Raw genomic sequence first — 13,797 nt, 5'->3', positions numbered from 1 at the left:
GGTCTTATTGGAAGATAAAAATTTCTCCAGATTTGGGGTTGCTGGGTTGCACTTCTGTGACACTGATGCCTCCTCATTTCCGAGACGAATGCAAAGGTCCGAAGGGGTATGCGCAAGTCAGTGGGGCTCACGCTGGATTGCGCCCAGCACACGTCTGTTCATTTTTCTCATTAAGGAGAGACTCCCCTAATGCAATTTTCCCTGGTCACATGGTGAGAAGCTTCACTAGAGATTCTGAAAGTGGAGGGAGAGTTCCCCCCTCGTCTCTTGAGTTCAGAGACCTCATCTGAAAAAACAACACCATAAGCCTGGCGCCCTGTTGCTGGGCTGAGAGAGAGACTGTGGTCCATTATGCACAACAAGACTCTTAAGGCCCCTCCTGAAATTTGGATAAACTGCATGTACTACATGTAATGTGGTTCAGTCACAAGTGGGCTGTATTATTTGCAAATCCCTTGGCTGTACCTAAGGAAATCGCTGTTGCTCTGTGCTTCTCCGTATCTTTATCAGGATAACCAAGCATTAGAACTGCTTTTAAACCTCATTGGAAGAGGTCCAGGGTTTTTCTGAGAATATTGTTTATGGTTTGTTTAAGGTTATCAATTATGTCTCAAATAAAAAGCTCTCTACAGATGATCATTGTGCTGTACTTTGAACTCATTTAACTGGACATTATTTACAGAATATTTATCTTGGTTATGGCAGTTTTTGTCACACAGCGATATTACTTTTCCATTATATACTACGTGTGACTACCACATAAGTTTGATAATAAATGTTGGGAAATAAAAAACAGAGTAAGTGCCTCAGTATGATAGCAATTCCCATGTGATGGGAAATAATGTCATAAACTTCAAATTACCTTTTAAATAAATGTTTATGTCCAACCCATCCATTAGATCATAGCCTGAAGGGTCAGGATGATCATTTCTTCATATTTCACTGTATGCATTATGATTGCTTTTTTAGGTGTAAATGATRTTTTTAAATGAAGAATGGCATTCAAACTGTACACAAACAAAGGCTAGACATTACTGAGTCGCAGTATGGTAGAAATAGCCTCAGCCGCTCTGCTAAATATAGAAGTGCAGTAATAAATTGCATTCATTCTTAGAAAATATTTTTAATGGTGTATGTGCTGAGAAGATGCAGAAATACGGCTGTTCAYGTCATTCTTACATTTTGCAACTTTGACATTTTAGTTGAGTTTAAATTCCAACCGTGGCTTGGCAGATGGTGGGTTTACTACATGCTGATAAGAGGAGAGATTTTGGAGAATCGGGAAGAGCATGCCTGAATGTGCAGAGATGTGGGAAGATGATGGATATCCCATTAGTGGGGCTCCTAACCACATTTTTGAAGCGAAACTACCTCTGTAGGCGCCCAAGGGTGGGAGGTCAGAAACATCCCCGGCGCTGAGCCACGCTGGTGCCATCTGGAGGTGGCAGCCCCACCCAGGCGTGGAGAGGACCAGAGCTGCCGTTCTCCAGGGTGAACCCAAACCCAAATCCCTTTTCTGGAGGCACGCAAAATCGCCCCACCTTGACACTTAGACATTTGCGTGCTCTGAGCTGGGCCTCCCTTGTCCGGCCGACCCCTTTAGTCTGTCTGTCCTGGCAGAAGCCCTTTGGCTCGCCCTAACGCCCCACGCGCTGACCGTTTCGCGAACGGCGGCGTCCACGGCGTCACCCTGCAGCTCCGCGGGGCCGCGCGCAGGGGGGAGGCGGCTCCGCCGAAGCAGAAACGGTGCCGGCCCGAGCGACCCCTGCTCGGCGAGGAGGAGGCGCTCCCGGCCGCCGCGCTCGGCCTGCTGCGGTGGCCGCTGCCGTGAGCCGACGGGCCTTCCCGCTTCAGGCCCAAAGGCCTTCCCGGAGCTTGGGGCTGACGAACGGCGGCGTCCACGGCGTCACCCTGCAGCTCCGCGGGGCCGCGCGCAGGGGGGAGGCGGCTCCGCCGAAGCAGAAGCGGTGCCGGCCCGAGCGACCCCTGCTCGGCGAGGAGGAGGCGCTCCCGGCCGCCGCGCTCGGCCTGCTGCGGTGGCCGCTGCCGTGAGCCGACGGGCCTTCCCGCTTCAGGCCCAAAGGCCTTCCCGGAGCTTGGGGCTGACGTGCGCTGCGGTCGGCAAGGCGCTTCCTTCGGGGAAACCTCTCGGGGCCTTTTTGGAGCAGCACGAGTCAAAACGCGACTCAGAAGCGGCCGTAACGGGCCGCCGGCACCGGCCAGGCAGCGCGGGCCGGACGCTGGGGCACGCGGGGGCGAGCGGCCGCCCGGGGCCGGCGGCGGAGGAGCCCCCGGCGCCCCTCAGCCCCCCCGGAAACAAATTAAAGCCAAAATAACTCCTGCCGGCGGTCGGGGGAACCCGCTGCGCGGGGGGTTTCAGCGCCCATCGAGACGTCCAGCGGTGGTTTTGCCGCAAGTGCGATTTGACCTTCCTGTTTATGTTAAACATTTTTTCTTACTGTGTGGAGCCACTTGTTTGTTTTGGTTAAGAAATGTGACGCTTACAGCAGTTCTGGGAATAACTGTTTTGGTTTGGTGTATGTCAGGAAGGAAATATGTTAATATTTGGGATCAGGCTACTTTTTTTTTTTTTATCTTGGTTATGTGTGTAGTGTTTCTCAATGTTACCTTCCTTCATGAGGGCAGTGAACGTGTTAAATTCAGTTTTAAAATAGAATTTGTTAGTAACATATCAAATAATTCATGCCCAAAACAACTTTTTTRGTCAGAGCTTGATCTAATCTAGAACCAGTCGCCTACTGTATGATTTCTTGTATTGTTATTATTTGCATAAAAATGCTATATTRATTTTGTAGCATTTGCTCATTCCTGATTCTTTTTAGTTAGCGAAAGTCCCGAATCCTTTCCGTAGCGACCAGGGGTGAAGCGGGTGGATCCTGCCTGTGGGGCCGGATCGACTCGGACACCAAGATGGGCTTTGGGAGCAAATGCTCCTGGTGCAGGGAGCTGGGGGGAGGCGAGTGGCAGGACGTCCGTCAGAATAAAGTTGGCTTCCACCTGCGCTCTTCATTCCTTCGGCGGTCATGTGACAGGCGACTTTTTTTTAATATACCTTTAATTGTTATGCTTCTGCCTYGTCCAACAAATCATCCCCTCTAAGAACGTCGGCTGTCTAAACGGCTGAACAGCTTTTTGCTTTTTGTACATTCATTTTCCCGTCTAAAAGGTTTCCACACTGTTACGCTTTGCCCCAAGTCTGCCGAAAGCGGGGATTTGCAATGCYGCTACCTCCACGTCACGCTGAGGTCGGGGATAGCCGCTCCTGGGATCTCCTCTCCTGGCTTGCGTGATCCTTCGGAGAAAGAGAGAGGCAGTGATTTTTGTCCTCTGTCCTATATTTTAGAAGGCATACACTAACACTTTTTCTGTAATGAAAAAGACCTGTGTTCAATGCAGATGGTTTAACTGACCTATCTAACACTAATACATGTGACTCAAAGTATTTTTGAAAAAAAATTTTTTCGCGATAGTTGGCCTGTTAAGAACGGTATGAAGTACCTAAGGTAACAAGTAACAGAAAGCATGCTAGTGGAAGTGTGGAAAAAATGTTCTTTGTAAATACAGAAAATTTTCATGTACAGTATGGAACAAATAACAAATATACGAAATGGATAGATTCAGGTAGTAGATTAATTTGGGACAGTCTGTACAGTTACTCTAACAAGAGGCAGCATACACAAAGGGCAATTTGCCCTTCCCAAACTTGTTGACTGTATTTTTGTAACAGCCCACAAAATATATCTTGTTTATATATGGTATGAATTTTGTCTCAGCATGTCTTAATTTTCACAGCAATATGTATATTTTCATATATTTCACTCCATAAAATAGTAAAATTCTACATAAATATCTCTAATGCCGAGTAAAACAGAAGCTTTGGTAGCAAGCAGACAAATGGAAAATGTTTGCATGGATCTTTAATCAGTGCTTCTTGGTGGCAAGAGGTGGCTCAGTATAATGGTATCAGCACTTTTATTTGAATGCTTGCAACCATTGCTGTGAGAATTAGGAGCCCTCTTCACATTAAAAAACTTTATTCTTAAAGTTATGTTTCTGACTCCTCTATGAAAATAAGATTTTATTGCACATGATATCTAGATTTTTTCAAATCATCCTACGGATGGCACCTGGGTTGCAGCTATATTATCAGTGAATAAGAAAACAGGCCACAGCTTTTCCACAGTATGAATTCTTCAAACTGTATTATTTTGTTAGCCTGAGGCAAGAGACTGTGCTCTTAGTACTCGTCTGTGTAAAATGAGTAATCTGAGACAAATGTGTAACCACACCACGTATACAATATGTCCAAACACTATGGACTAGACAATCTTGCTGTGCGACACAGGCATCCAAATATGTTTCATGGACAATAGACATACGTTAAAAATGATAATTTTATTATATACTCTGAGATTTTACGGCACATAAGTGATTCTAAAAGCATTATAACAATGACATTGTAACTGTGGGTTTATTTATCCCATTAGAATCAGATTTTTTTTGCTCTAGGAAGTTGTTCTTACTAGCAGAGCTTTCTGTTACATAAACAGAATTCTTTATTTTTACGTGACTTCTGTGCATGAGTGTGACTGAAAATACGTATTCACAGTGCGATCTATTTTGGAGTTTTAACACGGCTTGCATTAGTGTGTGTGGTAGCTTGAATTTTCTTTCCTTGCCAAAGCCGCTTAAACAATACAAGTGACAGATTTGGGGTTTTATTCTTTGTTAATGTTATTCTTCATCCTCCCTGCCCCACATCAGGGAGGAAGCGTTGTGGTTTTGCTATTTTAATGAAGAGAAATGATGCATCTGTCAACTAGAATTTATATTGGAGAGCACATCAATTCAGTTGCCTTGAGCCTGCTGAGTTTGCATATTCAGGGCCAAGCAGCGCTCTCAATTCCTCCCGTGCAATCCCATTAACTTCAGCGGGCTGCGCAGTTCAGAAGTGAGTTCGTAGAAAGCAGAGCAATACTAGGGGAAAAAAAACCTGCTTTAGAAAGGAAGCTCCACAATATTATTTTGCCTTACCTAAGAAGAGATGTGCATACAGTCGTACTTCAGCTTTTGAATTCATTGAGCATTTCTAGTGAATGTACAGAACAGAGCAGACAGCCTCCAACGATCACAGCAGTGACGGGGAAAGCGCTTCCAGCCCTGGAAATATATTGCAAATCGTAGGTCTTTAGTGGCCTATATTCTGTAATTACTATTAACCGTAGGGTGTTTCTTTCTCTTTTCAGGAGCTATGCCGTCAGCGTATGGCAGTAAAAACATCTGATCGCCCGGAGCCCCTGCATGCTTCTCGAATAAATAGTGTTTCTTCACAATTTAGTGATGGGCCGATTCCCAGCCCCTCGGCTCGGAGCAGCACCTCATCCTGGTGTGAAGAACCGGTCCAGTCCAACATGGACATCTCCACCGGTCACATGATCTTGGTAAGGCGTTTTTAATCCATGGCATGTGAAATGTCATCCGAATTCATAGTACCTGTTCAGCTTTTAAAAGCCGTTAACTTTTAAAGGGGAGCTGTCTTTTCACGTGCCAAAATATTCCTGAGCTTTGTTGTTTATCTCAGCTTTATATAACTAAAACTAAAGGGATTTTTATTTCCATTTCTTTTTCATGATATTGTTTGTTTTTCTCTCTGGGGAACCTTCTTTTGTCTTGGGCATATGAATTGTTTGTGTGCTTGCTTTAAAAAAGATAAGCCATGTTTTGTCCTTTTGTCCTATTAATTTACATTTAACTCAGCTGGGACAATTGAAGAAAAGTGTTAAGTTTCTGATCAGCATGGTTCCTTCTCCTGAGTACCTTCAGGGTGCTGAATTTGAGCTGCGAATGTGACGACAGAATATCAGTAGTACTGAACAATTTCTTTTTCATTACAGTTAGAAAGGGAGGGATTTGAATCTTGAACCTAGCCTGAATTTTGTTTTCTTTAGTTGGGTTTTTTCCAAGTTGGATCTCTTTTTATGTTCGAAATGATACAAATACATCCTATTAATGGAGCCTGCATCGGAAAACTTGGGTTACTTCCAAACAAGACTTGAGATAGGTATCAATGTAGAAGATGGATGTGTGAATATCTGCATGTATTTATGACATGGCTTTAGCTCTGGAAAAAGGGCCGAGGTTGGGACTGGTTGCAGCTTGTTCTGTGTCTCTCTCTCCCTATTAGCGTCCTGCTGGGAGAGCTGTGGTGCAGTGCCCCATTTTTGTGCCTTATTTTCCTCTTTCTTTGAGTGGGAGTGATGATATTTGTTTTCTCTGTAGGGTACATTGAAATTGGCTGAGCTAGGTGATGGGAAGATGATGAGTCACATGTTGCTATTTTCCTTCCTATATTTGACTTCTGTTTATTAGGATGGTTGATCTAAAGTAAACACCCATTGCAGTTGGTGGTGTTGCCATGCTTTTGGAAAGCTCCCTGTTTATTATTTATATACCTCTGAGAAGACTCGCTGGTGGGATTTCTGATAAGGAGATTTCTCTCCACCGTGTCATACTTCTGGATCATATTTTTTCTCCTTCCTTCTCTCTTTTTCTGGATTTATATTTGAAAGTACTATCTTCTCAGATATTTTTCAAGTTCTTATAAGCCACCTCGCCTAATGGAGAATGAAATGAAGGCAGGCAAAATCCAAAGAGCTGATTTGACCTCAGTCAGGTTCCTGACCTCCTTCAGCCTTGGTCAGGTCAGCTGTAAAACTGAGCAAAAGCAGGACAGCTTTAGAAACCAGATGCTTCATCCCAGTGTATCTTCCTGAGTAAATATTTCTTCCCATTCTCTTCCCCCACAAAAAAAGAGTTAATTAAATACTATTTTAAAAACTGATACACGTACTTTTGAAGGGATGCTGCCATGACAGAAAATATTTATTACAGTTTTTACTGTCCCACTTTTGCCTAAGCAGAACTAAAGCTTCCTAACCTGATTTCTTCCCACATTTAACTAAAATGCTTGAGAAAAAAATATAAGAAGGACTCCAATTGCCCAACCTCAAAATAAGTACAAATTCATGTGGTAAGGCTCTAAGATGATATCTTTGTATGAAAAGAAGAGCAAAATTTCCTACATAGATGGAAATACACATTTAAGATTTGTGAACAATTTCAATTAGTTTAAATGAAGCARAATTGTTTTCAATTATATTATTAAGAAAAATATGAAAAAAACACAAAACCAAATTTAAAGGAGAGAAAGTTTCATATGAGAACCACTTCACTAATTCTGGATCTTGGGATTTCTTCAAAATTGTAAGAAAATCATATGAAAAGGCATGTATTTGCAAGCTAGACTTTAAGAAAACAATCAGATTGGTCAGGAGCACTGTTACGGTTTTCAGGGTCTGTAACTCAGTCAATCCTGTTTAACCCTGAATGAACTCATACATATGTTAGCTATCTAACAGCATATGTTATATCTTAGATGGTGAGGGTTCAAAGAAGGGTGAAAGAACTGCTGTAATGGCTGGGGAGTACAACCTACACAGGGAGAGTAAAAATAGTTAATTTGTTTAGTCTAACCTGAACAAACAGAAATCAGTGGTTCATGGAAGTCTGTGTACGTTCTTTGAAATATGGGATGGAGAAAAATTGTTCTTAATGGACGCGAATGATACAATTAGGAAGAAAATGCAGGTTAGAATCAAAAGGATGCATTTAGCTTAGGTATCAGGCCACGTCTAATAGGAGGGTCAGCAGGCAGTGGGTGGTTTACTTAAGGGAAGCCATTAAACCTTATATTCAAGATCTCCTTATGGCAAAGCTAAGTTAAGTTTACATGGGAAGATCAGCATCATGCCACTGTAGCTCTGAAGCAGATGATTGGGCTTGATCAGAATGGCTTGTATTTTGTGTCACCGTGGGTCACACTGAGAGGCAGCCTGAATCCGAGGAGCTGACCCAGTTTATGTTTTGCTCAGAAATAAATGCACAGACCCATAATACCTTATTTGCTCAAATTTCTCTCTCCCTTGAGACACTGTGCTTTGTTTGACTTCAGCAGTAGAAAAGGCTCCCAAGTGGTGAGCTTATCTTCCACTTGGCCTGTGCTACAAATGGAGGGGAGCAGGGGGCCCCACTTCCCAGCTTTTGGACCACTTCGATCAGATGGAGTACAAGAAGTTTTGCAGTTCCTTCTTTCTCCTGCTGCTGCAATCCTCTTATCTTGTGAATTCTTTCATATATATTTTCTGCAAAAGGTGTCTCAGTGCCTAAAAAAGCAACAAGAAATGTTAGCAAGGGGCCCTAGTAAGAATGGCAAATACCATCTGCTTTGCAGGATAAATGCACTTACTGCTCTGCAATGTGTTTTTCCGTTCCACAGTGTGCAACAAGGTATAAGTTAGCTGAGTTAGGGCTCCTCAGTCCTTGCTGTTCCTAGATGCCAGGACCTCCCCAGAGAAAATAAAACAGTGGATGGCTGTAAAAGGTGGCAGTAGTTTATTTTGACTTACAAACAGAATAAATCTTTAACGAAAATAACTTAGAAGGAATATATTTGCAACTGCTAAATGACTGTGTAGTCCCTTTCTTGCTCATGGGTAGTGTTGGTCAGAAATATTTCTGTAAAACTGTTTAATTTGCTGGAAAATGCTGGCTGGTGGAACCTGAGAAATGATGTCCAAATCACCTCAGCTTTGGGTTTATTGGAGTTTGTGGTTAGCCACAGATACTGTTAGCTTGGGGGAGCTGCTACTTCTGGGTAGCCCCATCATTTGCATTATTGGATATTTGGAGAAACCTGGAATTATCCAAAACCATGTGGCTGTGAGGCAATCATCTTAGACTTGGACATGGTCACGTAGACTGAAAGCAATTCTTTTTTCAAAAATCAGTCTTTCAAAGAGAAAAATCCTGCATATCTGCGGCTTTGCTATTCAGCAAAGATGTCTCTGCACYGCTGACAGCAGCATGAGGTAGTTTATACTATTAGCAATAGAAAGAAGGGAGGACTCAGGAGGCCCAGAAGGACAGCGATAGCAAAATACAGGGTTTTTTTCCTTTTTCAAGTTGTTTTTCCTCACATTTAGAGCAGGAGGATGGCCCATATGGCACTTTATGATTCTGCCTTTCTAAAAGATCCAAGCACTTTGGGAAGTGTAATTAGAGGAGCATGTTTTCTGCAGTCATATTTGTGACACTGAATGGCTGGTTTCAGTATGAACAACAACAACAACAAACTGCCCTAATTTCGGTTATCATTAATTTTGCGAGAAAATAGTTGTTGTTTCAGAAGGCCACAGCAAGGGAGAGAGTAGAAATTCAGGGGTAGATTTCCATCCACTTTATTTACATAAGTACACCTATATTTCAAGTGCTAAAAGAAGTCCTGATAAAGTGCCTCACTTTCCATTATAGTCCAGCAAGAGAATCGGGGAGTTTTGAAGGTGTCTAGGAGAGAGTTAGTGTACCTGACTTTGGCTCCTAGTTTATATCTGTCTACATTTTAGGCACTTAATGAAGTGGCATTTCTGAAGTATGTCCATAATTCCTCTTCTAGTCAGTGAAGAAAGTGGGCGGCTGTGAAGGTCTCCTGATAATTAGGCAGACATAGGATTTCTCTTAGGAGGCTTTCTGTTGTGCCTGCACCATCCCATTGACAATGGGAGCAACCTAGATGAAGAAAGGGCTTTTTTTGGTGCTCAAACTCAAGTCAGCATGTAAGTTAGATTGGATTTCACAACTGCTTGATATATTTCCATACTTGTTGGGTTAAGATAACTATAATCTTGAATTTTCAAATGAAGAACTGTACTGTGAGAAAGGAGTGTATGCTTTTGACGGTAACGTTTTGAGGTTGTTATCTGAATACCATATATGAGATGGGATTTGCAGAAGTAGAATTGATTTTCTGTGTTTTGGGTTTTTTTTCCTTGCAAAGATAGACATGCACGATTTTAAGCGTTATACATAAATTAGAATTTCAGAAAGAGCGTGAATTTCAAGAAGATCCTTTTCTGTAGTTAAGCTGGGAGTCTGAGTAGTCTTCTCCCTGAGGGTATGAAACTAGTGTGTGTATTGGAAATAATAATAATAGTCTGTGATAATCTGTGCATACAATACTTTTCGGAAAGGAGTAGGAAGTTTTGTAACTATGCTGAATGAACCAGTGGGAGCAAATGAACTAGAGAGTGAAATCTCAGGCTTCACAATGTAGAAAGCGTAAGCCTGCTTGATCCCCTTGTCCTTGGCAACATGCCTGCAAAACCAAGGACTTTCCACATAGGGAAATCTTTGTTACAATTTTCATGTGTTTAATTATTTGGGTCTTTTTTTTCCTATTCATTCTTTCTTTCCTTCTACCACCACAAATTTCTTTTTAGTCCTGTATGAATTCAGAGACTGTAAATACTCTGTTTAAAAAAGCTTACAACTGAAAAAAAAAACCAACCATCAAATCCTCCTTCACATGTCAAGGGAGAAAAGTCAGTGGCAAAGTTTAGTTAAAAGCATAAACTCCTTACACATGGGCTGAGTGGATCCAAATCCCAACTTATCTTTCAGCTATGCCAGTATAACTAGTTTTAGCAGTCCCACAAAATGCAAGCCAGAAAAAGGTTTTGGCCCTAAAGGCTGTTTTATCAAGAACATTGAGACTAGAGAAGTCAAATGGGTAAAGGCTGTTGTGCACACAGCGTTAAAACAGTGATTTAATGCAGCAGACAAGATAGGTAATATCCAAAAAAGACATAAATACTGTGCGTGGGAAATCTTTTCCCTTCTCTTCCTGTCTGAGTTGTCATATTTTTAGGGACAAGCAGAGTTGGTTGCCTCCTGAAAGATTTGCTACTGATAAAATGGCATTTATCCCTTCATTTTATTTTTTTTCTCCCCAAATGTTTAAATTATTTTGAAATGTTTTCCTTCATTGTTTAAAGCCAGAACTTGAGATTTAGGAACAAAGAATAGCTGGCAAGTGCAAAAAGTCTCTGTGAACACAAAAACTGTTCTATTAGCTGTACTAGCTGCCAGCTGTAGCTCTAATAAATGGATGTATGTGCTATATAGGTTTCTTCAATAAAACCCGGAAAAAATACTCATGCACAGGTGGTTACCCTTTGGTTCTTCCAGTTTTATTTCTGTTTCGTGTTTGGTTGCCTCATTTTTGTCCATTAATCTTGTTGAATGGGCCTTAGGAAATAACAATTACAGAGTCAGTGTTAAACCAAGAAAAACATTTCTCCTGAATACGGTATGAAATTAATTTCAGAATTGTATTTTTTTTCCCTAAATTCTTCCCTGTTGGTTGTTTTCCCCAAATGTATTCATGATTAGAAATAACCTGCCAACTTTCTGTGACTACATCTTGGTCTGCTGCTTGATTGTGAGGTGCTTATTTCAATTTTATTCAAGCTGCTTTGACTGAACACTTTGGCCACCTGATATCTTTCTGTTCCATAATAAGAAATGGCTTTTACTAGAATTATGCAGAAAACATTTCCATTCATATTCTAGAACATGAATTTTAAAAGTGTTGCATTAACAGAAATTTTTGACACACACCTAGCTTGTGCAAATATGTGTGCAAAGTAAACAGAAAGGCTCATTACCATAGCTGAAATAAAAACTGGTTTAAAATTTGGTGGCTATCTGAAACTTTGTGTCTGTTTCTCCCAGCTTTTCTCCATTTCTAGTGAAGGTCCAAGTAAAGTCAAGGCAAGGTCAGTACCAGTTGCAGCAAGCAGCAAAAGATATGATATGAGGTCATTTCATGAAAAAGATCTGCTTTTTGTTACTTTATTTTGAAAACGAGGGGTTTTACTGAGTCCTCAGCTGCTTCTAAAAGCCTAATTAGTGGCAGAAGCCAGAGATGAACACTTGTCCAGGAGGCTCCTGGCCTTTTCTTTTGGCTCCAAATTGTATCCTATGTAATGAAGTGCTCTTGTGTATATTTGTTGTATTACACATGCTAACAACATATAGTAAGCTGTCAATAACTCATGGTAGCAGATGTGGCTTGTTAATCATATTTGGGATCTAACACGTGGAAATGGCTCTTTAGAAGGAGAAGGGCATCAGAAAGGAGATGGTTCAGAGGGACTTCTCGGGCAGGAGGCCTGAGATGATAACGCATGTTCCAGCATATTTCTGAGCTGGTAGACCTGGTAGCTGAGATGCTCATAGGGTTGATTCAGAGATGGGAAGGAGTTGAATTTCGACTTGCTGTGGGATAAAGAAATGGATCATGCAGGCTGCAAGACACAGTGCACCTCTGAGATTAAAAATAATAAGCGATAAATGTGGCTACAAGTTCAGAGCTTTGAAAACATGTAGCAGTTCAGGATGAAACTGCAGTTTGCTTCGTGGTACTTACAAAGGCACATTATACTGGCACTGTGTTACTGCACTAATTATGCCAATTGCAGTTTAAGATACCCGGAAAGACTCCAGTGATGTTTCGGAGAGCTCCTTCTCTAGATGTGGGTCATGCCAGCAGAAATACTTGGAAGTGCTCTAGGTGATATGCTGCTGGCGATGGAGAGACCTTGATCCCTGCGTTGATTCACCAAAGTCTGCTTATGCTCATCTTCAGGGCAACATAAAAAATTTTTTACTTTGTTTCATGAAACTCTAGGATAAGGCCTCAGTTTGGCAGTGTTTTGTGAGTAAGGTATCTCAGTTTCCATAGTATTTGGTAAAATGCTCCTGTGATGGAGCTCAAATTTTGCATTTGCACTACAATGCAGCTATAGCAACATTTCTAAGTAAGGAGATAAACATTAAAATAATTTGTGAAGCTTTAGAGTACACTTATGGATGACATAGTGTTTGCTATCCTGTAAAGGAGGACTAGTTACTTTTGAGGCAAAAAACAGATAAATTGAAAGGCTACTACCCTCAAATATTCCACTCGCCTTAGTCTTCATACAATGCATATTTTTGCTATGAACTTCTCTCCTTAATTTAACTCTTCTTTTGTTCCAGACTAGAGCAATATCTTTTCTTTTTTTCTGGTTGTAAGCTCTCCCTCCATGTTGTYGTGTGTCCTTCATCCTCTTGTCCTAACCGTGTGTACTGGTGCTTGTTCAGATTGTCCACCTGGCCAAAAAATCTGCTCATAGCTGGGCAGAATTAAGAGTTGCCTCTGGTTTCTGGCTGCTTGCTGTACCACTTCCTCAAACTGCGAACAGAAGGGAGGGTGACAAACTGCTCGTAAGCATCACCTCCATCAAGCATGACCTGCTATTGCACCAGGAATTATTCTGTGGCCTTTTCTTTTTGGAGTGACTATGATGGCTGGTGGCCAGGTCTTTAGTGTGGTTAGTAGTAAATCCATTAATGCCTGTTGAAGATGGTTGGTTTCTGGATTTGACACGTCTTTAAAAATAGTTCTCTGACTATGTATCACAACTGCTTTATTTTTAAGATGAATTATGTGAAGGCTTGCCTCCTTCTGACCTGGTTGTGCTAGCTAGAATAACCCATGAACGTCCAACAACTATAATGTACATTGCAACTAAGCTTCAGTAGCTGTCACACTGTAGTGAATTAAAATACATTTCTTGTACAGATTTGATTAAATATTTGCACGTGCAACACATTCCTTAAAACAAACAAAAAATGACAGAATGTCTCCTTATTAGGTGCATTATGTTTATGCTCTGAGCATTGAAGACCATCCAGTCATTATAAAGGTGTTTGAGCATTTTTATTTCAATATTTAAAAGGTACTGAACTTGAAAAAATAAAACATATAAACAGCCAGTTATTTAGCACTGACTAGCTCTTACATTCTTCTCTTATTTAAGTGGARTCTAGCTGGGT

The 13,797-nt window shown here is 41.5% G+C and overlaps 1 protein-coding gene across 1 annotated transcript in view; it reads left to right on the top strand.

Moving 5' to 3' along the window:
• Positions 1-13,797, top strand: part of PTPRN2 (protein tyrosine phosphatase, receptor type N2) — a 506,489-nt gene that overhangs the window by 419,079 nt on the left and 73,613 nt on the right. Inside the window, 1 exon segment of the mRNA XM_026069273.1 lies at positions 5,268-5,462. Coding sequence (XP_025925058.1) covers positions 5,268-5,462 — 195 coding nt within the window.

This window comes from Apteryx rowi, unplaced genomic scaffold (assembly GCF_003343035.1).
Source record: "Apteryx rowi isolate R43461 unplaced genomic scaffold, aptRow1 scaffold_29, whole genome shotgun sequence".
NCBI lineage: Eukaryota > Metazoa > Chordata > Aves > Apterygiformes > Apterygidae > Apteryx > Apteryx rowi.
This window is presented reverse-complemented; position numbering and strand designations above follow the sequence as displayed.